This window comes from Dreissena polymorpha, chromosome 5, assembly GCF_020536995.1.
Source record: "Dreissena polymorpha isolate Duluth1 chromosome 5, UMN_Dpol_1.0, whole genome shotgun sequence".
In the NCBI taxonomy this organism is placed as follows: domain Eukaryota; kingdom Metazoa; phylum Mollusca; class Bivalvia; order Myida; family Dreissenidae; genus Dreissena; species Dreissena polymorpha.
Genome location: NC_068359.1, coordinates 46,542,641 through 46,567,669, shown reverse-complemented (window position 1 = coordinate 46,567,669; position 25,029 = coordinate 46,542,641). Strand labels below are relative to the sequence as shown.

Below are 25,029 nucleotides of genomic sequence, written 5' to 3'. Positions count from 1 at the left end.
TTCAGACCAGGAGCATTTTTCTGCTCTGAATGTTGCTCTCTTTGAAATTCATCAAAATCATCATCAATCACAATGATAACATTATTATCTGAGGAGTTCTCTTCAGTATCAATTTCAGCTTTACACCTACCTTCCAGAACAATTTCTTCACAATTAACAACACCTTGATTACTTTCCATTTCTAACCAAGCATCATGCATAAGCTTAGAAATAACATCGTCAGGAGCATCCTGCACAATAATAAAATCAGCTTCACCAAAAGGTATGGCATTCCCTTCTGTTGGCACATTGTCAATCATAACATCATCACAACCCTCATAAAAGTATCCAGCCGCCCTTGGTTTGCTTGTTTGATCATCTATTTCTTCTTTTGACAATCTCTTAACATTAATGGAACATTTGGTCAGATTAAATTTCTTAAAAATATCAGTTTTGCCTTTCTTGTCACAAAGTTGTCTAACAGCTTCATGTTGATCATTTGTTTTTTCCAATCGCACAACAGGACCAGAGTCATGGGAAGCAGCAGATGTGTCAAATTCTCTTTTATTTTCTGCAGTACTAGAGAGATTTGAAATATAAGCTGGATCTTTTGTTAACTTCAGAACATCACATCTGTTAACATCCTGTCTAAAGTTTTCTATGTCATGATATTTTTTCAACACATCTTCCTCCTGAATAGAATGGATGGATTCAATAACTTTTCTATTTGAATTTTGTACATTGGAAGGAACACATGTGTTAACTTGAGATAATTCTGTCTTTGCAACAATGTCATATGATTTACAATCCATCTCTTCAGACTCCTCATGAATTTTGTTTGATTTCGTCCTCATGTTATTTTTAGAACTATTGTTATCTGTTTCAGCTGCATTGCTTTCTGTATCCGAATCATAATGATTATTCCCAAAAAATAGGTTTGCATTAGAAAGTTCCTTCATTTCACTTGTGTGTTTTGTATCTAAATCAGATTGTTTCCTAGAAGAAGATCGTGTTTTTCTGGGTAACGGTTCTTCATCTGAATCGTCAGATGTATTTAAACAAAACAAAATTGTCTTTTCAACACTCTGCTTTACTTTTAATGATTTCCGTTTTGGTTTGTCACTTATCTCTGCATCTGATTCTTCTGATTCCTGATTACTGTCCTTTTGTTCTGATGATTGTTGTCTTCTTGATGATCTTCTTGACCTTGTTATTTCAGGATCTCTATTGCATTCAGAATCAGAGTCATCACTTCGAAACCCAGAAGATTCTGTTGAAAACTGGTCAATGTCAAGTTTCCTAATCTTTCGTCCACTACGAGTTACCATTATTTCCTCAGACATATCTGATTTATTCGGCCCAGCATTTCTTAAAGATCGCAATTTTCCACCATGGATACTTGATGACCTGCTACTGACTGAGGCTGAACGAGACCTACCATAAGAAGCGAGCTCAAATGATATTTCTGACTCAGAAAGGTCAGCATGTGAAGTCAAACGACTGTAATGGGTCAAAATCTTACTACCCTTCATATCCTTAACCATGTTCCTGGTTAACCTTTTTGCAAGCTGTTTTGTTATTGGACTACTATATTCATAGGGAGTACTTACATCAGAAAGTAATGGTGTTGACTTGTTAGAACTTACTTGGGTTGGTGAAATGTGTGCACTTGTGATGTTATAACTATTCAGATCACTTTCCATATTTGCTTCTTCATTTTCAAGAAAATGTAATATGTTCTTTCTTTCTTCTGCAAGTTTCCTGAGCTTATCTGCACATTCTTTTCTGAGAGCCAGTGCTCTCATACCTCTTTGAACTTTTTCTGCTTTAATTCTTGAACGTGTCATGCTGACATTCAAATCGTCAATCACTTTTATTGGAGAGAGTTTAGTCTGCTTGTCAACATTATTAGCCAGTTTACCTTTGCAAATAGCATCAAACACATCATTTCTGTGTTTCTCATGCAGATGGACCTTTATCTTGTTCATTTTACTGTCTGGAACATTGAAGGAACAAAATCTGCATTCAAACTTGTGTCTGTTCAGTCTAAATCCCATCTTATGCTGTACAATATAATGAGTCCCAATGTAAGCGGGTACCTTCACTCTGCTTTGAGGACTAGTATAATCACACAACTTACACTCAAACTGAAGCCTTTTAAGATACAACCTTTGCTCTGTTGTCTGCAGTGACGTCTCTTGTCCCTTGGGAATATCCTCTTCAGACTCGCTCAATTCTTGTCTCCGAGGGCTTCTTGATGGAGTTGAATGCTTTACTGATTCACCTTTTGAGACTGTCTCCACTTCATCAAAGAATTTTCTTTGCTTTATTTGCCTCTTTGATCTTAATCCTCTTTTTCGAAGTAAACGCTCATTAGTAGCAGCTTTTGAAAGATGCCTTGAAGGATGACATTTGGGTTGTTTTTTCTTATTTCTATTTGTGATCAATTCTCTAGTATCAACCTTTGCCTTGGTCTGAATTATTTCTTGACTCTTCTTTTCAACTATCACTTTTGAATCCTTACTGTTCTTAGTACTGTTTTGGTTAAGCAAATTTGTTTTTTTATCAAATGAGACAACAGGAGAAGCTTGTTCTTTTTGATCAGGCTTGTTGATTTCTGCACCTGTCTTCTTTTGCTGCATTTCCTGGCATTCATTTATCTGTCGGAAGCGATCCATATTACCCAATATTTGGTTAACATTTTTTAATTTGCTGGCATTTAGTTTTTCTAAATCGGAGTTGACAGACGCCTTTTTATCAAGTTCTAATTGGTTGTCAGAAACAGTGGCTCTTTCATGAAGTTGCCGATCCAAAGCGTACTTTCTTTCCATGTCAACTTCTGTTGTACAAGTGGCTGATGAATCCTGTACATGTGCTTGTTTAATTGAACGAGCCTTTCTTTCTTTTGCTGCCTGTTGTAATGCCTTTGATTTTTCCTCTTCTTTTCTTTTCTCAATCGCATAGAACTCTTGCCAGTACAGCTTTTCAGCAGACAATCTTTGTTCCTTTGTTGATTCACTGTATTCCAAAATACAATCATTTTTGTACCCTGAGCCTGCATTAACTGTTCCATGAGGAAGCTTACCAATTGAATGTGGTTTCTCCTGAAGGTTTTCTGTATTTACAGGTAATGACTCTTTGTTTCCTAAAAGTTCTGTTCTTTCTTGCATTGAATCTGTTTTGTCTAAAAAATGATTTCTTTCTTCTTGCAAATGATCTGCCCTTACTGCAACTTGCTTTGCTAATTTCTGTGCCTTTTTAATCTCCTCTTTTACCTTACTTTCTTCAGCATTTAGTGGATGGTTAACAGATTCTGAAACAATATTGTTTATTACAGATGGTTCATATAATGGTTTGTTCTTGTTTGTCCCTTCATTTAGTTCTACGTTGTCAGTTTTCTTTTTAACATTTGTCCCTTCATCTGCTGTCATGTTGCCTCTACTTACATCTAAACTGGACACTTCTTTTACCATATCACCCGGTTTTTCATTTACATGTGTCACTTCAGCTTTAACCATGTTGCTTCTATTCTCAGATGCAAGTGTGTCTCTAGCTGTTGCTTTGTAGGCTCCATTCTCATTAGTATGTGTCACTTTATCTATATCCAGGTTATTGCGGTTTTCAATTAGAGTCACAGGTTTAGAGTGGTTATTTTCTAAGGGAGTATCTTCCACTGCTTTATTGAAGTTTTGTTTTTGCGCACTTTCTAACAAAGCATTGTTTCCTTTGGAAGTCTTGTCTGTTGATGTTAAAAATGTTTTACTGCCAACATGATTGTCACTTTCACAATAAGTTCTTAATGATACATTTCTCTCTGAATTATGCTCTACACTATTGCCAACATTATTGTCACTTTCACAATAAGTTCTTAATGATAGATTTTTTTCTGAATTATGTTCCACACTTTTATGATCATTGTGCTTAGATGCAGATTTCTTCCTTTTTATCGCAACATCACTGGTCTGTGCATGGTTTACTCCAACTAAACTTGTGCTTGCAGTATGTTTAGAAAGATCACGATCATCTTGACTTGCGGACTGGTAAATGTGTTTACGCTCATTTTGTTCACTTAACATTTTCATTTGAATCTCATCAAATGCCTTCTGTACTTGTTGTTGGCCGATAGTTACTTTAAGTTTTGGGCATTGTTTGGAAACATGCCGGTAAGTTTTTTCTTTGTCTTCAAACAACTTGGAACACATTAAACATTTATACAACACAAGAACCGTTGCTTGTTCATGGTGAACTGTATCAGGCACCACGGCAGAACAAGAGGAAACATGATTTGAAGCAAATTCCTCTTTAGCAAATACCTGAGCACATCTTGAACATGTGTACAACATTGAAAACTCAAATTGACCTGGATTGAATGTAAGTGGTACTTTAACATTCGATCCGATACAGCCTTCCTTCACATGGTCCTTTATTTTCTGAACGGACTCAAACAGTTTTCCACATGTAAAGCATTTCACTCCAGTAAAAGTGGAGGACTCAGCTTTCAGAAATCGACAGTTTTTTCTTTCATGCCCACGCAGGGTATGTTTATTTTTGAATGTCTTGTTGCAGAATTTGCAATTCAGTTGATGATCCAAAGTTTGATGTTCCAAAGTTTGATGTTCTTCTACTAATTCTCTTGAGGGAAACATCTTTCCACATTGGCCACACTTAAAGATGGTTTGACCACCTTTCTGTTTCCTACCCTCATCCTTCTTTTCCCTCTCCTTAGCTTTTCTGTTGGCATTAAGATATGTAGACTGGGGAATGGTGTTATTTTGCTCTGCCTGATTCCCATCAGTTTCTAGTCCAAGAATAGCTGCAACTTCCTTGGCTCCAAGGTCTGGTAAGTCTGGCACATCATCACTGGCTGTGGATTTGGAAGCAGGCATACCAGCTATGAAAGAACTTAGTTTACTGTTCTTGTAATCACAAGAGTCATCTTCCATCATCAGCTTTTGTATAAGGCTCCCACTTCCTCTGTTTTCTGTAGATGAATTCACATCTGTTGCAATTGGATTAGATGCAGGATTTAGTCCATACATCTCCCTCAGCTGAAGTATCTTCTTGGTTGCATCTGCTACACTCTTAGATATTGACTGACTAGTTGGTGATGTGGTACAAATTTTGTAACCCAAATTAACTTGCTGCTGCGGGGCTGCTTTTGGCAGGATATCCTTAGGCCAGGAAGGCTTTGGTTGCTGTGTGCTTTTCTGCTCGCCCCTTTTAATGAGACTGGCCAATAACTGCTCCACAACCGCTGGACTGAGTTCAGGAGTATTCAGTACAGGGTTTTGCTGAACCTGCTTCACATTTCCACCACTGAGAAATTTGAAAGGGACTTGCACAGATGTCTGCACCGGTACCTGATACTGGTTGACTGCAGGAGGCTGCTGCTGTGACACTGAAGAATCACTGGGTATTGTCACAAACTGCTGCATGACAGGCTGTGGTATACTCTGAACAACAGGTGGTGGTAGCATCACCGAAGACTGCTGTGGCAAAGAAAACACAACCTGATTAGGCTGTGAGTATGTGATGACTGAAACAATGCCCTGATTGTTCATTTGGGAGATTTCCATTTGAGAGCTATCTAAATTTGTTTTCATTTGCCGGGTGTATTGGGCTTGTTCTAGATGTGTCAGACTTGCAGTTGCCAGGGTATCAAGGTTAGCCATTGCAATATCTGGGCTTGCTGATGCCACAGCAGTCTCAAGAAGTCCCTGACTGTTCACCGTCAAGCCAGTGAGAAAGTCTCTCTCATTGGCATTTGACTGAATTGCAGATGTCACAGTTGCGCCCTCATTAAAAGCTTGCTGCGACATAAGAGATGGATTTGACTTTGTAGGGGACATTTTCCTTGTCATCTGATGCACTTTTTGCATGAGCTGCTTGAATTGTTCTTCAGTGAGTGACCGTGGCACTCTCATTGACAGAACAGGCTTCACAGATGTTCCCTTGCCCAGATTCAATCTATTTTCAACCTGCAACGGGGTGATGACTTTTTCTGTTGGCAAAACATATTTGGGATTACTAATCTGGTCATGCTTTACAGAACTGCTAACAGCTTGTTGGCTGTGTTGTGATACAGATGCTGCTTGATTCTGATTGGCTGATTTATTTCCCTGGAAAGTTAGACTAAGAAGGTTGGAAATTGCATTGCCTTGATGACCCTGCAGAACAGCCTTGCTCAAAGCTTTTGCATCCATCTTACCCTGGTTTCTGACTTGCTCAAGTTTCTCTCTTCTCTCTTTCTCTCGCATCTCTGCTATTTGCTGAGCAATCTTGGCACATTCTTGTTGAGAGCTTCCTGTGGGTCTTAAAATATTGAAATGCCCAGAAGGCTTCATTTGCTGAACATTTTTCGGTACACTATTGCTGCTTTGCCCTGAATACTGCACTTGTGAAGAACTAACGGTAGCACACGGGATTTTCCTATTATTTCCTAAAATATTTGGTGAATGTCCATGCAGCTGGTGGGTAGGTACACCATGTAAGTTTCTGGTTTTGCTTCCTACAAGGTTTGCAGAACTTGACGGAGGTTGGTGTGTCATCTGAAAGCTGGTTGATGGAACTTGATGTGACAATGTTCCCAAGGTTGATGGCAATACCTGATGCTGCATGGATTTACCTTCAGACAATTGCTTATACAGAAGTTTATTAGCATTAACATGATTGTCAGGATTTGCAGAACTTGAACCAACAGTGTTATTGTGAGCACTAGCAGCAACTGGAGATTTCTGCCTCCCACGAAGGGGAGAAAAGTTCTTTTCTAATGATTCACGGAATGAGGTCTCTTCATAGATTGATTTTTTTAGAGATTCAATTGTCTTATCCAGTTCCTTCATATCTAATGCAGGTGCATCATCAAGGTCCGTATTTCTAGGGAATCTTTCTCGAATCAATTTCTCAATCTCCTCCTGTGACAAACGCTTTTCACTGAGCAATTTTTCAATATGGGCTTTTTCAATATCCTTTCGTTTACCTTTTGGCTGCTTGTGCCCATCAGTTTGTATGACAGTACTTTCGGGTTCTATTTGGACATCTGGCACTTCTCGTTTCTCCACCTTGATCCCCTTCCTTTCCAGATCACAATCATGTTTGTACCGTTTGCACAAAGGAATCAACTGTTTCCAGCTGTAGTCAGGATTCAAACTATCTGGCCGCATTTTGCCAAGCAATCGATCAATCTCATACAAGGTTGCAATGTCAGTTTTACTATGACGTGATACGGCTGAAGTGTGCTTAATTGTCCAGTACAACTTGTTCACTAAATTCAAATTCTCCGTTGTTGGATCAAGTGAGAATGCGGTAAGCCCACACAAACGGGACATGCGGAAATCATGCTCCTTCAGCATCAATGACATTCTCACACAGGTTTTAGACAGGGCAAGTTTTCGTCTCTTTGCTTCTGCAAGGTTTCCTGCAGCCATCTCTTTCTCATAGTTCCCTTTATCGATGTTGATTGCGTACTTGCACAGCTCTGTGTACAGCTGAATGAACATGTCCCCACACTGAAAAAGATTAAAAAAATCTTGCTAGAAACCCTTAAGATTGTATATTTGTCCACTAACCATGTAAATCCAATATAACCCTCTCCTTTTTAACACAACATCTAATGTAAGGGCTCCTGTTTCTACTCCAACCATCTATTTCATGTTCTATATACAAGCAATTAAAAACACGATATGTGTTTGTCAGAAACACTATGTCCCCTTTTGCGCCGCTTTGAAGCTATATATTTGACCTTTGACCTTGAAGGATTACCTTGACCTTTCACCACTCAAAATGTGCAGCTCCATGAGATACACATGCATGCCAAATATCAAGTTGCTATCTTCAATATGGCAAAAGTTCTTGTAAATGTTAAAGTTGAGGCAAACAAACATTCAAACAAACAAACAAACACATACAAAAACCAACATACAGGGCAAAAACGATATGTCCCCCACTGTAGAGGTGGGGGACATAAAAAAAAACAACTTGATATATTTCTCTATGATAATCGGTAAAAGGCTAAACCATTAATGGACCATTTGACAGTTCAGGTGTGATAATCTTTTGTTTGATGCAAATAAAAGTATGCACAAAGCATGTACCTTTCATGTTTGACATTGTTATGGTGTTACCATCTATGTGCTATCAATCTATTGAATCTTCCACTGCTATGAAAATTTTGCTTAGTTTATCCTTGCATGTTTCCAATAGTTATTAGTAGACAATTAAAATGGTGTCTGCTAAATTGCAATTGAAAAAGTTACAGGCAAAGAAAACACTATGACGATTTAGATACATGCAAATTCAGGTTTATTGTAGACAGATATTTACTTTCCTTTTGCCCGGATTTCAGAAAAACAACTGTGTACATATTGCATTCAATCTAAATTTAAATTCACTTGTCCATTTGGTGTTTTATCTGAACAGTGCCCCTTGTGTGCACATCGTCTTACCTAATTTGCACATGTTCAATTGGAAAAGCCCTGTCCTATAATGTTCACTTTACATTTTCCAATGCATATGTTTGTGTTTAGGAATTTCTAAAACACATTTATTGTCAATATTGGCCGTATTATTATTGTGTTAATATCACATGCCATTTTATGCAATTTTTGAATATATATGTATTGAAGACAAGCAAATTCGTTGAATTGATATCCCCCGCCAAACTAGAGCTTTGTCACAGATGTAAGCATTTTTTCAAGAAACAAAGGGCCATTTGGCGTGCATCATCGTCTTATCCATATATATACTCATACCAAGTTTCAATGAAATCAGCCAAAGCACTTCCAAGATATGGCTCCGGACACAAAAGTGCCGGACGGACGGACAGTCAGACAGACGGATGGACGGAAGGACAGACAAGCCAAAAACAAAATCCCTCCGCCTTTGGCGGGGGATAAAAAGTAGCATGTATCCCCTTATCAACACTCTAGGGTTTACTTGCAGGTATTGGAGACTGACAAAATGTAAACACAAAATTGCAAATTAACATATGAGCACTGAACATATAACATGGTCTGTTTATAATGAGGCTTGGATTCCGTCATGCCAGTAAATGACAACTGCCTTCTTAAATAAGAGGCTTAGTGAGAATGGCTGCAGAAAGATTTCTATATTATTTTTTATAGCAAAACTTGAATTATGCAATACAGAATCACTGACTAATAACAAGGTAGAAAGACAGGGACTTTACCCCTCAGATACATACTTTGTAGTACTTTGTAGAAAAACACTTTAAGTTAAAGAACTTTCTTACTATATAAAAGTTTAAATGGAAAGTTTTCCACCCTAAGTAGAACAATGAGCAGCAAATATCATAAAACCTTAACAGACTGCGAGTCACTCCCAGGCTGTCCTGATTTCATGCTGGGTGCATATAGCCATTTAAACTATGCGTCTAGGCAAGAAAAGGTTATCCAACGAACCTCCTTCTTGACTCCATCTATGAGTGTTCCGATCTGCTCGGTGTCTCTGCACACCTTGGCCACGGTCCAGATGCTCTCCAGGAATCTCTCCTCGTCCTTGTCAGCCAGATACTGGTGGTGGATCCACAGCTTTAGCAGCTCCTACAAGTTATTGTATAGTAGAGCAGGGCTTGCACTAAGAGGCGTACGGCCGTTTATTACGCCCGATAATTGTTTCCATACACCAAAAAAAACCCCATGACGTCCACTGTACTTCCTTAAAATTGGTCATACGCCGAAAATAGCAACCCGTGACGTAAGTAGTCGATTAAAATAACACTTCAATCAACACTGCTTTCTGCCGACTCAATGTGTTTTGCACACGTCTCGATCAGTCTAAACTCGGCCTCCTTATATTTGCTACCGCCCGCAGGTGATTAGCAAGTTTATTGCGTGTTGCTTATCTAACGGTTACACAAGTTACCCCCCCCCCCCCCCCCCGGTCGCAAATTGACCGTTACAAAGCAGTCGCTTAATATTGGTTGCTTTAACAACACACTCGTGCCTCTTTGCGCGTGCCGTATGTTGTCTAATGATTAGGAGATAACTGCTGGTTTAGGGCAGACGGCACGGTAAAAGAAAGACGGCAAAAATAATTAAAGAAAAACAAAACTGATCAAAGTTTAATTAATTACATAGATTCACTACCGTATTAGGTCTCGCCAGTTTTCTCAGTTTGTTAATCCACCGATAATTACGAGTAATAACCATCTTATATAAACTGGAATCACAGTTCATTTTCTATACTAACAAGTCATTTAACTAGTCAGAAACATTCAGAAAACACATTTCCTTGATAAGATATAAATTATCCGAGTAAAATTAAATTGCTACGTCATGACCTTCGACATTGCAAATGGCTGACCTATTGTAACATTCAACCCGCATTCAGTTTAAAGCTGGCAATTCAAATTACAAGTAATGTTGGTTCAATAATGGAGAAAACATTAAATGGATTTAACAAACATTTGATAAGGTTTGTAAAAATAGATAACAACATGGAAAGTTTGGATTATTTAAGTTAAACTGGTGAGGCATTTATTAAGTGTACATATTTCGGACATGTATAGTATTCGGATAAACAGTAATTGATATACTTCATGTAGATGCTCCATCATGACCATTCATTAAGATTGTGTTTTGTTGCAAATGCAGTCATAGGGATGAGGATAATAAAATGACAATAAATATGTGATGAAAAGGTGCAACTGCACATATCTCAAATTACTTAAATGTGTTGAATGACTTAAATGTGTTATGATTAAGTAGATTTTAATGAGAATTTATTGTTTTTACAATGAACATAGTAAAATGATAGAAATAATAAAAGTTTTGAAATTAACATGTTTTGTCTTTTAAGTCGATATTGTTTGCACAAATTTATACCCTGATTTTCCAAACATCTCCCTATTTTTAAAGCCTAGGGTAGTCTCCGCCTTATTGTATGATATATCTAGTTACTTTCACAGAATTAAAGTGACCCAAAATGGATGGGAAGAGTTTGTGATCATTTACGCAGTTGACATTCCGTTAACATCAACATTAAAGTTGTTTGGACTTCCAACATTTTTGAGTGGGACTTCCATAAGTAAAGGGCAGGAAGTCAGGACTTCCAAAATTTATTTCTTAGTGCAAGCCCTGAGTAGAGCAGGGTTTTTTCTGCTATGTAAAAAAAGGCCTATATATAGTAGAGCAGGTTTTTTCTGCTATGTTAAAAAGGTTGTAAAAAGGGACTTGATCGCAAAGCAAACGGACCCGATCCCAAACCAAAATTGTATAAAACTCCTTATTTTCAACAACAAAACAAGAGATGTGTTTGTCAGAAACACAATGCCCCCTAATGCACCACTTTTTTTTTTACCTTTGACTTTGAAGGATGACCTTGACCTTTCACCACTCAAAATGTGCAGCTCCACAAGATACACGTGCATGCCAAATATGAAGTTGCTGTGTTCAATATTAAAATAGTTCTGATAAAACTTTAACAAGTTTTAGGAAAGAAAAATACAATTATATTTGACATTTGACCTTGAAGGATTACCTTGACCTTGACTTTTCACCACTCAAAATGAGCAGCTCCATGAGATACACATGCATGGTAAATATCAAGTTGGTATGTTCAATATAGCAAAAGTTATCAAACTTTAACCTAGGTTAAAGTTTTTGACAGAATGACAGACAGACAGACAGACAGACGGAAAGACAGACAGGACAAAAACAATATACCCCCGATTTATCCATCCGGAGCATAAAAATCTTATATATATCAATTTTATTTCAAAAACATCTAACAAAGTATCATTTATATGATTTCTTCTCAAAATGGCCCTGGAAAAGGCCTGATAATTCAATATTTGTTGATACAAAAAAATCCCAATTTTGTCCATGTTGTCAATAAAAATTGCCAAATTTGCCATTTTATAAATTAAAAAAATCCCACTTTGACTAGACTCTTTTACCCAAAATGGCTACAAAGTCCCCTGTATGGGAATGATCAAAGTCCTGGGCCAAGTATCATTAACATAATGAAGTCAATATTTGTAAAAGACTCAAGTTTTTTCCTCAAATTTTTACATAAGTTTGATGGTGGATCAACAGATTTAGCAGCTACAACAGAAGTGTATGACATTGAACAGCGTTCTAGGAAAACAGGGTTTAAGCATGTGCAAAAAGTGTCTTCCCATATAAACCTGTGCAGTCCACACAGACATATCAGGCATGACACTTTCTGCCAGACTGGATTTTGTCTAAAAAGGGACTATCTTTAAACGAACATAACAATAAAAGCAGAAAGTGTTGTCATTGATTATTCGGTGCAAACTGCACAGGCTATTCTTGGCAGACTTTCACCCATGTCTTTAACTCATTTTACAACAGTGCATCTTATACAAGGTTTCCTTAATTTAAGCAGTTTAAAAAAATATTCAGAAAACTAAGCAGGTGATTTCAATCATAATTTGTGGCATTCAATGAGAAATTGACTGCGAAATAGTGAAGTTCATTCCTTGATATGAATACAAAATTGTATGACCAAAATGAAACAAGGGCTGTTTGTAAAGCATGCATGCCCCCCATATGGGCTGTCAGTTGTAGTGGCAGAAAATGTGTGAATACGTTTTTTGTCACTGTGACCTTGACCTTTGACCTAGTGACCTGAACATCAAAAGGGGTCGTCTGCCAATCATGATCAATGTACCTATGAAGTTTCATGATCCTAGGCCTAATTATTCTTGAGTTATCATCAGGAAACCATTTTACTGTTTTGAGTCACTGTGACCTTGACCTTTGACCTAGTGACCTGAAAATTCTTAGGGGTCATCTGCCAGTCATGATCAATGTACCTATGAAGTTTCATGATCCTAGGTGTAAGCATTCTTGAGTTATCATCCGGAAACCATTTTACTATTTAGAGTCACTGTGACCTTGACCTTTGACCTAGTGACCTGAAAATCAATAGGGGTCATCTTCCAATCATGATCAATGTTCCTATGAAGTTTCATGATTCTAGGCGTTAGCATCCTTGAGTTATCATCCGAAAACCATTTTACTGTTTCGCGTCACTGTGACCGTGACCTTTGACCTAGTGACCTGAAAATCAATAGGGGTCATCGGCCAGCCATGATCAATGTACCTATGAAGTTGCATGACAATAGGGTAAGCATTCTTGAGTTATCATTCGGAAACCAGTTTACTGTTTCGAGTCACTGTGACCTTAACCTTTGACATAGTGACCTGAAAATCAATAGGGGTCATCTGCCAGTCATGATCAATGTACCTATTTTGTTTCATGATCCTAGGCGTAAGCATTCTTGAGTTATCATCCGGATACCATTTTACTATTTCGAGTCACTGTGACCTTGACCTTTGACCTAGTGACCTGAAAATCGATAAGGGTCATCTGCCAGCCATGATTAATGTACCTATGAAGTTTCATGATTCTAGGCCTAAGCGTTCTTGAGTTATTATCCGGAAACCACCTGGTGGACGGACCAACCGACAAAGGGACCGACCAACATGTGCAAAACAATATACCCCCTCTTCTTCGAAGGGGGGCATAATAAGATACTTGTTCCTGCTTTTGTTCATAAGAATAGATAACAAGCTACTGCAACTGAACTGTCTCAGAATATCAAAGCCACATGTAATGTAACTTTAGAACTTTAGTTTTTATAACATTTAATTTCTCCAAGTTCTAAGATTACAGAAATGTTCCTCATTGCTCAGAATGTGTTCATGTTAGTAACAGATCAGCAAGATGTTTTTTGCGGTAAACAAAAAACCTTAATACTGTCTACAAAGGGAATTATAGCGTGCACAATAAACAAGCTGTTCATTGCCTCACCTGCGTACAACAGTTTCTGTTTGGGTTCACCCAGTCATGTATAAGGAACACCTGTGCCAGACGGATACATAGAGCCTGGTTGGCAGGGTTTTTGGCAAGATGTGACATCACCTGGATGCCGTCATGACATACGATGGTTTCGCACTGTAATTGGAAACAAGACTATTGTCAAGCAATATAAGTCCCCTACCGGCTCCACCATTGTCAGAAATTCAACCATTTTTAGAATATTATTTTTATATTTGTTGCCATGGCAACCAGAATTTTTGACATAGGAACAAAATAAAATGATTTCAAGTTTCATGAAAAAATATGAAGAACTTTTTAAGTTATCACAGGATCCAGAAAAGTGTGACAGACAGACAGAAGCACAGAGCAAAAACCATAAGTCCCCTCCAGTGAAACCGGTAGGGGACAATAACAAGAGCACCGCATAATGGGTGCCACGCTCGGCTACGGGTGCAGTTTTGAATAAATGAAAACTTGTCAGAATTTCTATTTATTTTTAGATATCACAGTGACCTTGACCTTTGACCAAGTGACCCCAAAATGGCGGACGACAAGCTGGCTATGACAATACCTCAGGTTTTCTCTGAAAACTCCGAGCTAATAAAATTATCAATTGAAATGTTAATTTCTAGACACATCTTTATTTTTTAATTCAGCTGAGGTATTATCAAAACAAGTGGGCCTGAAAGGCCCAAAGTCGGTCAACTGAGATACAAAGGAACTGATCTGTTCTGTGCAGCCCAAGGTATCATAAGAACAAATGTTTTGTGACGAGTGAACTACAAATGCAACTTTCTTAGAGTGCAAACAAGGTTTTACTAGTCTATAGCCATATAAGGATAAATTCCCTGCCTCCTGGCGGCAATGCTTTTCAATGTTTTTCAACAGACCGGAACCATTTTCGAACTCGTCCAAGATATAATCAGCATAAATCCTCTGACCAAATTTCATGAATATCAGAAAATAAAAGTGGCCTCTAGAGTGTTAACAAGGCGAATGTTCACACTGCACGACGGACGACAGATAAAAGGCGATAACAAAAGCTCACCATGAGCACATTGTGCTCAGGTGAGCTCAGATATCTTCTAACCAAGCTTCATGAAGATTCGACTAAAAATATGACTTCTAGAGTGTTAACAAGGTTTTACTGTAGGCATATAAAACCTTTGCCCAGCAACATGGTGGCCAATTTTTCTCTACAAAGCACAACCATTTTTCGAATTCAGCCAAGCTATTGATCACTAGATTAAATGTTCTGACTAAAATTTCTTGGAGATTGGACTAAAAATCTCTATTCACAAGGTTTCTCCTTGTCATTTAACTTAAGTTAAGGAAACCTGACCTGCCCCTGGGCGCCATTATTATCGACAAACAACAGTCATTGCAAACTCAATTGAGACATTCTTAGAACAAATTGTCTGACCAAGTTGCATGAATATTCAACTATACATGTGACTTCAAGAGTTTTCACAAGTTTTTTTTCAATTTGACCTAGTTTTACACCTCAAGCAACATAGTTAAGAACACAGCCAACATATCATTGGGACAAATGTGACCAAGTTTCATGATAATTGGACATTAAATGTGGCCTTTAGATTTTTGACAAGTTAAATGTTTAGGTCGCATTCCAGAAAACACACTCCCAAAGGTGAACAAAGGGTATCAAGAAAAGTCTTAAGTGCCATGTTGCCCCATCAGCAGCCCCATAGAGACAGAGCCCTACCATTTTTTTTTAGTTCAAATTTGGGTTCGGTAGGGGAACAGACTCTCAATGGAAAAAAGGATATATATTTTTCCGAAATAGGACCTAAAAATTCCCAATTGAAGGTTTAAAAACAATCAAAAATATTGAAATAAGAACCACCATTTAATGCATCTCAAATCAAGCTCTTTAAGCTCTTTAAGTTGAATGTTAATTAATATAATATTGAAATATCTTGAAGTCTCAATTTAGAGTATTTATTAGCAAAAAATCCTAAACACTTATTTCCCAATATTAGTGAAAACAACGCTATTTTCCCAATCCAAAGTGACCCAGCCACATTTCCAAAATGGTGAAAACAAGAGATGTGTTTGTCAGAAACACAAAGCCCCCTACTGTGCCGCTTTGATTTTGTATTTTTGACCTTGACCTTGAAGGATGACCTTGACCTTTCAGCACTCAAAATGTGCAGCTCCATGAGATACAGATGCATGCCAATTATCAAGTTGCTATCTGAAGGGACATAGAAGTTATGAGCATTTTTCGAAACCTAAGCGCAAAGTGTGACGGAAGGACGCACGGACGGTCCGATCACCATATGCCCTCCTTCGCGGGCATGAAAACACTGCCTACTGACCACTTCCTGCATCTTGGTGTACTCCTCCTGCTTGTGAAGGATGAAAATCTGCTGCTCCTTGATCTTCAGGTTGTTGGTCCTCATGGCCGGGTGACGCAGCGACCAGTTGCACAGGTTGAGAGCGAACTCCTCACAGTTCTCGTGGATCATGATGTCCACACGCAGCTTCAACACCTCCGGATCCTGGCTCCTGATGTACTCCAGACCTGGTACCAGACAGCCATAGTTTAAGCAATTTCAGCAGACTCTTAAACGTTTTTACGTAACCTTTATTAAGTAGTTTAGTTTATACCTATTTATTTTAGATTGATTGCACCAAAAGCCAAGGGCCTACTGTAATCCTCTCGAGTCTGTTTCCTGGAATGAACCAGTACTTGTTATCTTTGAGCAAGATCTAAAGAATGCTCCTACAGACCCTGACCTTCCAGTCGTTAGGTGGACACCATATCCATTACACTATAACGGTTTTCCACAGCATGTGTTTTATCGCTGACAGTGGACTGTGATCATTTTTACGTCAGCTCAATTAAGTAGAAGTGTTTAGAAATGTTGAGACAGGTTATATCTGTAGTACAGTTTATTTGGGGTAGAATAAGGAGCTAGATACAAACTGCTGGTCATCATTGACCATTTTAGCCTTGTTTTTGGAGAACTGGGCTTAACGCATGTGTTTAAAGGGTCATCCCAGATTAGCCTGTGCAGTCCACACAGGCAAATCAAAGACAACAGTTTCTTTCTACACTAAATTTTTGTTTGGAAAAATCTTCTTTTTAACAAAAGAAAGTTTCCTCCCTCATTAACCTGTGACGACTGCACAGCCTCATCTTTACACACATGCATTAAGCCCAGTTTTCCTAGAATGCTCTCAATCAAACTTCAAAAATCCCTGCACTGTATCTTACATTCCTCATCGTTCTCGTCTTCTTCCTCGCCAGACATGATCTTGCTGAGAACTGGATGAGTCCAATGGCTGTCCATCAACTCCTGAATAACCTGCAATAGGGAGAGTCCAAAAAAATTATCAACTCCTGAATCACCGCGAATAAGGAGTCTAAAATATTATTAATTCCTGAATTATATGGAATTTGAGTCCAAACAAGAGCTGCATTAGTGAACCACAACGCCCCCTACTGCACTCTGCAATACAGCAGCTATATCCAAAATGAAAACATGACAAAGTTATTGTCTATTAATATTTGACAAAGTAACAGGCCTTGAACAGTATCTGAAAGCGTTTTGGAAAAAAATCCGGAAGTGTTGTTTTTTTTTAAGTCCAAGGTCCGTTACTTCCTCAAAAATCTATTGACCTGAAACTCACACATCATCAGTAGGTCATAATGGTAAACTCACATACCAAACATCAGCTCTATACAGGACTTACGGACCGACAGTGCGACTGCTACATGCCACCCTACTGGAGGCATAAATATGATCAACTCCTAAATCACCTTGAATGAGGAGAGTCATAAAAATTAACAACTCCTTAGATTTAAAAACAAACTACGGTACCAAAAAGCAATGTCCAGTATTAAGACACAGAAGAAGAAAAGCCTTGGAGGCTTAGTGTATCTTTAACAGCTCAAGAGTAAAGTAATGATTGAAACTGCCCAGAAAATTCCAGAATAATAATACAAAAATAACAGAAAACATACTGTAGTGTGACCGATATCAAAAAGTGATATACAATAGTGCCCTGTTTAAATTCAGATTGTCTACATGTATATAGTCTTTCCTAGCAGTTTTATAATGATTGAACAAAAACTTCAAGTATTGCCTATACAGACTGATTTGGGGAGTCTGATTAATGGCCTGGGGAACAACACCAATCTTAACTCAATTAACCTTTTAACCCTTTTCCACTTAGATATGTATTTTGATGCATTTGTAGTCCCTTAGAAAGTTACATTGTATATTTAATTAAAGACCTTTCTTACTAGATTCAAATTTAGAAGACTTAATTTCCAACCCTTAGATACTGATGAGCAGCAAACAGCATAAAACCTGGGGGGGTTGAGAAGGGTATAATGTGGGCTGTGGTCATTTATAAGACGATCTTTAAAAAATAAAAAAAGGAAAAAACAATAGCCTTGATACTTAAGAAGTAAAGTAAATCTAAACACACAATTTAACCATATATTCAAAGTTAATAAGTCCCAAAGGGCAATAAGTCCGTAAAAATAACAACCAGAATTATGCAACTTGTCCTTTACTTTCCTCTTATGATAGTTTGCTAGTGTTCCAAGTATGAAAGGCTTTAAGCAATAGCTTTGATACTTTAGGGGTTAAGTGGACCAAAAAACAAAACTTATCAAAATTTTCAATTTTCTAAGTATAAAGGACCCATAATTCCATCAAAATGCCAGTCAGAGTTACATTACTTTGCCTGCACAGTCCCCTTATGATAGTAAGTGTTTTAAGTATGAAAGCAATAGCATTGATACTTTAGAAATAAAGTGGACCTAAACACAAAACTTAACCAAATTTTCAATTTTCTAAAAAAAAGGGCACATAATTCTGTTGAAATGCCAGTCAGAGTTACATAACTTTGCCTGCACAGTCCCCTTATGATAGTTAGTAAGTGTTGCAAGTATGAAAACAATAGCTTTGATACTTAAGGAATAAAATGGACCTAAACACAAAACTTAACCAAAATTTTCAATTTTCTAAGTATAAAAAGGACGCATAATTCTGTCAAAATGCATGCCAGAGTTATCTGACTTTGCCTGCCATGTCCCCTCATGATAGTAAGTAAGTGTACCAAGTTTGAATGCAATAGCATTGATACTTTATGAGAAAAGTGGACCTAAACCCAAAACTTAACACATGCCGACGCCAAGGTGATGACAATAGCTCATAAAAAAAATTCATAAAATAGATGAGCTAAAAATGCTTGATACAGTGGTCTGCTCTTGTTTATAGGTTGGAGGTCATGTTGGTAAACAAGTATGCAACATATAAAAGCAATATGTCAAAGTATATAGAAAATATTTAGGGTAGTACGCAAACTATAAAATAGATTTATCAATAATATGCTTATTCTAAGTATAAAAGGGGCAATAATTATCAGTGTCCGACAAATGCATTGCCCGGAGCCCGGGGGCTACCGAAATTTTTCATCGGGCTACTGAAATTTTCCAGCTGACGCCCGCCGGGCTACTATAAATCTATAAGAGCGGTAGCCCGGTTTATTGACAGACATACGTAGAATAAACACGCTGACCATGTGTTCGTACACTGTGTATTGCTTATAATCCGATAACAAAGTGCAATCAATTATCCAATCAGTCACCGATCACTTGCGGTAATGTCTCAAACAGTAACAGTGTATTTAAATCATCCAATCAGAATCAACATTTGTCGTCTGCTAATAATATAATGAGAGCCGGTTGGATAGTTGGCTCACATGATGCAACATCATTTCGCAGTTTGGAATTCTGTGTTAACCGCAACAATGAGTAAAAGAGACGTTTTTGATGTCGTTAAATATCCAAGGACGCCAAACATTAAATAAATCAAAACAATAGCGGATTCTTCAAAACGGTAAAGAAACCGAAAATGAATATTAATGACAACTTTGTGAACGCGGTTAACACCTGCTAATTAGTTTGCATTGTCAATTAATAATTGGATTAATCGACTGTTAATCAATAATCCCATATATGCCCGATTAATATTTTTAAAACCAAATTATGGTTGGGTAATATAGACGATAAGAGTCATAAACACAAACATTTGAAATTTTCTAAAGTGTCAAATGAATTTCGGCATATGGTTCTATTTAAAGATATGATGAAATAAGCTCCCAATCAGGACCATTGTATTGCAACATGCGTAAATAACCTGCCACGGTTTGCACGCGTTGTGTACAGCTATTTTAGGTTACAAAATTCTACATTTAAGAAACGAATTTCTTTGTCCTGATAAAAAGCGCGTGAAAATTGGCGTGGGTGTATTTATTTGTAAATAAAAATTTTGTAGCGGGTACAACATTTGAGATCATTTAATTTCCATTAAAAGTTTCGTTGTCAATTTCAACTTAAGTACTGGGGTATCTGGCGCATTATTTGGCATTGACATTTTCTCTTAATAAAATATCATGTAAGCACGCTGTATCGTTACCGTTACGCTGTATCAGCTCCTTCATTATTGAAACAATTATTGTAATGTATACTGACTGCACACAAGTGTCGTAACATACGGATGCAATAAGTAATTCGGACAGTACTTAAAGTCGGACATAAGTAAATAAATGATTTAATACATGTACTCTTGATTTCTTGAAACTCGGTATTTGTTGTTAAAAAGAGCAATTGCATTGATTAACACCATACGAGTCAATCGTATTGATCATCTAAACGCTTTATTTACGTTTACGACTTAACGTGCTGTCCGAATTTAAGTACACATACATGTGCACATACATGTAATATCTACATGTAGTATATGATTTTCTTTGGTACATTTACATTTAAGTACACGGTGCCTGTACTGTAACATTAATTTACGATATTGACTGTGTACATCAGACTACTTGCTGTTTTATGTATATGTATGTATACATATTATGTATATGTAAATGAAGAAATAAAATAAAGATTAAAACCTGCCTCTTATCATTTTGTAGGAAAATTTTATGGGCTACCAAATATTTTTATTGGTAGCCCAGTGGGCTACCTGAAAAATAAGAATTTTGTCGGACACTGATTATGACAAAATGCTTGATAGAGTTGTCTGCTCTTGTTTATAGGTTGGGGGTGATGTTGGTAAACAAGTATGCAAAATATGAAAGCAATATGTCAAAGGACATTGAAAATAAATGGGGTAGTACAAAAACCTTAACATTTGCTGCATATTCTAAGTGGAAAAGGGGCCATAATTATGACAAAATGCTTGATACAGTGGTCTGCTCTTGTTTATAGGTTGGGGTCATGTTGGTAAACAAGTATGCAACATATGAAAGCAATATGTAAAGGGAAAATGAAAATAATTGGGGTAGTACGAAAACTTTAACATTTGCACGCTAACGGAACGGAAATGCCGACGCCGGGGTGAGTAGGATAGCTCCACTATATATATTTTATATATAATAGTCCAGCTAAAAAATATACATGCATAATTTGAAAATAGAAAAATCATTTCTTTGCGTAATTTTCAATTATGAACACAAATAGAATTAAAATGGATACTTCTCCTACACCCAATCAATACACAGCTCAATCATGTCATACTTTGAACAGGACATACCTTAAATTTGCTAAATCCATGCTGTTCAAGTATTTCAGTGACATTTTTCACAGCTTCTATGAGATTGGTCTTTGCTGCATTGTGCTCATCTAAATGCGACCACTGTATGTGCAGTACTGTCTTGGCACAGAGTCTACAAAAAGATATATATATATCAAGTTTACTTAAATCCAAGTTATTCAGAAAATCTCTTCACTAAATTACCAGCGTTCATGAAAAGTTTTTAAAGTTTTAAAAGTACTAGTTTTCTCTACATTTCACAGTGAATGGGAATATAATGTTGTCACAAGTATTATTTAACAACATAGATTTACAAGGTTAAACAATTATAAATACTGAATAAATTATTTTTTTATTTAAATATAAATATTTCATTAATTACAACTCTTATGTGTATGGAAAAACAAACTCATTTCAAATAAAATAGTTTTAAAATTAATAATTTTTTACAAAAAAAAATGTTATTACCATAGTTATGGTACTCACATTTTCATTTTGAATGAGCTTTTTCTAATTTATTAGTGCATTTTCTCAAAACCCTTCTAATCAAGACTTTGTAATAGTCATGGTCAGTAAACATTACATGTACATTAATATTTATATATGTTTGAACAATATAAACAACAAGAGCACCGCATAACGGGTGCCACCATCGGCTGCTGGTGCAGTTTTGAATAAATGAAAGCTTGTCAGAATTTTTATTACTATTTTTTAGAGGTTTTTTGACCTAGTGACCCAAAAATGGGTGTGGCATGTAGAACACATCAAGGTGCAGCTACATATGAAGTTTCAAAGTTGAAGGTTGAAGCACTTTGATTTCAAAACTTTAACAAAATGTTAAGGTTTTAGCACGACACGGACGGGCGGACTGCGGACGACGAACTGGCTATGACAATACTTCGGATTTTCTCCGAAAACAGCCGAGCTAAAAATTAATTTATTGTACTTACTGGAAGATGTATTTACAGAGTTGATCTCTGTGGTTTCCCTGGGTAAGGTCTTGATAAATGGCAGCCAGCTGGTTGAGGACTACATACAGTACGCGGATCTGTTCCTCGTAGTCTTCAGTCACTTTCTGGGCACGCTTCAAGATCTGTCAAGTGACAAAAAACAAACATGACTTTAAGAGTGCAAACAAGCGTTTCCTTTCATTGGACCTAGTGAATTATTAGTTGTTGTCGCCACATCACTGAGTTTTGAACTAATCTGAGATATCATAGGGACAAATGTTTTGACCAATTTTCATGAAAATTGGCAATAAATGTGGCCTCTGCAGTGTTCATAAGGCAATTATTGACAACGCATTAAAAAAAGCTCTCTATAAGCATGTTGTGCTCAGGTGAGCCAAAAAGAATTAATTAATAAGAGCTGTTTGTAAAACATGCATGCCCCCCATATGGGCTGTCAGTTGTAGTGGCAGCCATGGTGTGAATACGTTTTTGGCACTGTGACCTTGACCTTTGACCAAGTGACCTGAAAATCAAAAGGGTCATCTGTGAGTCATGATCAATGTACCTGTGAAGTTTCATGATCCTAGGCGTAAGCTTTCTTGAATAATCATCCGGAAACCATTTTACTGTGTCAAGTCACCGTGACCTTGACCTTTGCCGTAGTGACCTGAAAATCATTAGGGGTCATCTGCGAGTCATGCAGGGTTCGACATTAACTTTTTTTACCGCAAGACCGTCGGACCAGCTCCTCTTAAAATGTACTAGCCCGAACCTGATGTCTACTAGACCACAAATGACATAGTTAATGAACACAATTGTGTCATGTAACTGTTTAATCAGGATTTATCAGTAAATAATAAGTGAACACCAGATTTTTTTTTGATGCATAGAGTAAAACAATAAAATAAACCATTTTTTTTGCTTTACTCCGTCAAATTCAATCCATGGGAACTGACTCGATTTTCCATCTAGGATAAAATTGACATTTTCGTGTTTCTTCATATTTACGTTTCGTGTCAGTTTAAGCGTCGGATTCTTTTTTATTAACTGATTTGTCGGACGAAAATCTGAACTTGAACAAAGCCATTCTTTAAATTACATTCTCTTGTCTGCTACGCAAAAATGTTTACATTGACGATACCGATTTTCGATAGAAGTCGTAAAATCATGCTCTACAGTTTTACGACACTGCAGAAAATCATTAATATTCATGACAACTTGACCAATCTAAACAAGCAATATCTGCAGGAAGCTCTTCTTTGCGTCTAAAAATAGCAATGAATCATGCAAATGCTCCGCGTTTATTTAAATACACTAGTTTTGTTTTAATGTAAATAACGGATACTAGAGTAATTTTACACATTAAAAAATAAAGGTTTTCACAGCATTCAGTTATAGTTATATGAATCAGTATAGATTTTTTTTGTACGACCAGTCGGGCAAGCTAGCCCGCAGTTTGACTAGCCCGACCACCGATCTTACTAGACAATGTCTGTCGGACGTGCCTTAGTGTCGAACCCTGTCATGATCAATGTACCTATGAAGTTTCAGGATCCTAGGCGTAAGCCTCCTTGAGTTATCATCCGGAAACCATTTTTTTGAAGTTGAGTCACCGTGACCTTGACCTTTGATCTAGTGACCTGAAAATCAATAGGGGTCATCTGCGAGTCATGATCAATGTACCTATGAAGTTTCATAATCCTAGGCATATGTGTTCTTGAGTTATCATCCAAAAACCATTTTACTATTTCGGGTCACCGTGACCTTGAGCTTTGATCTAGTGACCTGAAAATCAATAATATCATCTGCGAGTCATGATCAATGTACCTATGAAGTTTCATGATCCTAGGCATAAGCGTTCTTGAGTTGTCATCTGGAAACCATTTTACAATTCGTGTCACTGTGACCTTGACCTTTGACCTAGTGACCTGTTAATCAATAGGGGTAATCTGCGAGTCATGATCAATGTACCTATGAAGTTTCATGATCCTGACATGATTAAGCGTTCTTGAGTTATCATCCGGAAACCATTTTACTATTTTGGGTCACCGTTAGAGCTGCAACGATTCGATCCGATGCATCAAAAATCGGTTCTAAATGCGTCGATTCGATTACGATACTAAACCTACCACAAATTTGATTCCATTCTTTAACATATAGACATATATAGACATAGATACGTAAAGCTCACTGTATTTTGACTATTTGATACGGGAAGGTGTAGGTTTTTCTTTACCTGTTATTACGACGCGCGCGATTGGCTGCTTATTACTTTAGTCATCCAATCAATAAGCGCATTACGGTCTACTTTCGGAAAAAAGCGTCAAAATGGCTTAACAAGTTGTGGCCGACAAATTGAAAGTATCAGATGCGACTAAGAAGCTAAAATCAAAAGTGTGGCAGTATTTTGTGTTTCGGGATGGTAGCCCTCCCGATTAAGCAAAGTGTAAACTGTGCTTCACGGATGCAAACATAACGTTGATTTAGCAAGACTTATAAGAGGTAGCACAAGTGCAACTACTCAACTCAAGTCTCCAGCCAGAAAAGAAGTTCTGTTTCTGTTGGGAATTTGTTAAGTTTATTAGAGAATAATGCATTGTCCTACAGGTAACAGGTGTGTTAAGTTTATAAAAAAAATATGCATTGTACTACAGGTACCAGGTGATGCTGTCACGGCTAAATGGTAGACATGCTTGTAGCGGTTTTGG

The 25,029-nt window shown here is 37.3% G+C and overlaps 1 protein-coding gene across 1 annotated transcript in view; it reads right to left on the bottom strand.

Moving 5' to 3' along the window:
- Positions 1-25,029, bottom strand: part of LOC127831199 (uncharacterized) — a 40,177-nt gene that overhangs the window by 74 nt on the left and 15,074 nt on the right. Inside the window, exons 2-8 of the mRNA XM_052356190.1 lie at positions 22,322-22,464; positions 21,372-21,504; positions 17,030-17,120; positions 16,128-16,333; positions 13,780-13,923; positions 9,399-9,539; positions 8-7,487 (exon numbers count right to left, since the gene is read on the bottom strand). Of these exons, the coding sequence (XP_052212150.1) occupies positions 8-7,487; positions 9,399-9,539; positions 13,780-13,923; positions 16,128-16,333; positions 17,030-17,120; positions 21,372-21,504; positions 22,322-22,464 (8,338 nt within the window). The remainder of the gene's footprint in view (positions 1-7; positions 7,488-9,398; positions 9,540-13,779; positions 13,924-16,127; positions 16,334-17,029; positions 17,121-21,371; positions 21,505-22,321; positions 22,465-25,029) is intronic.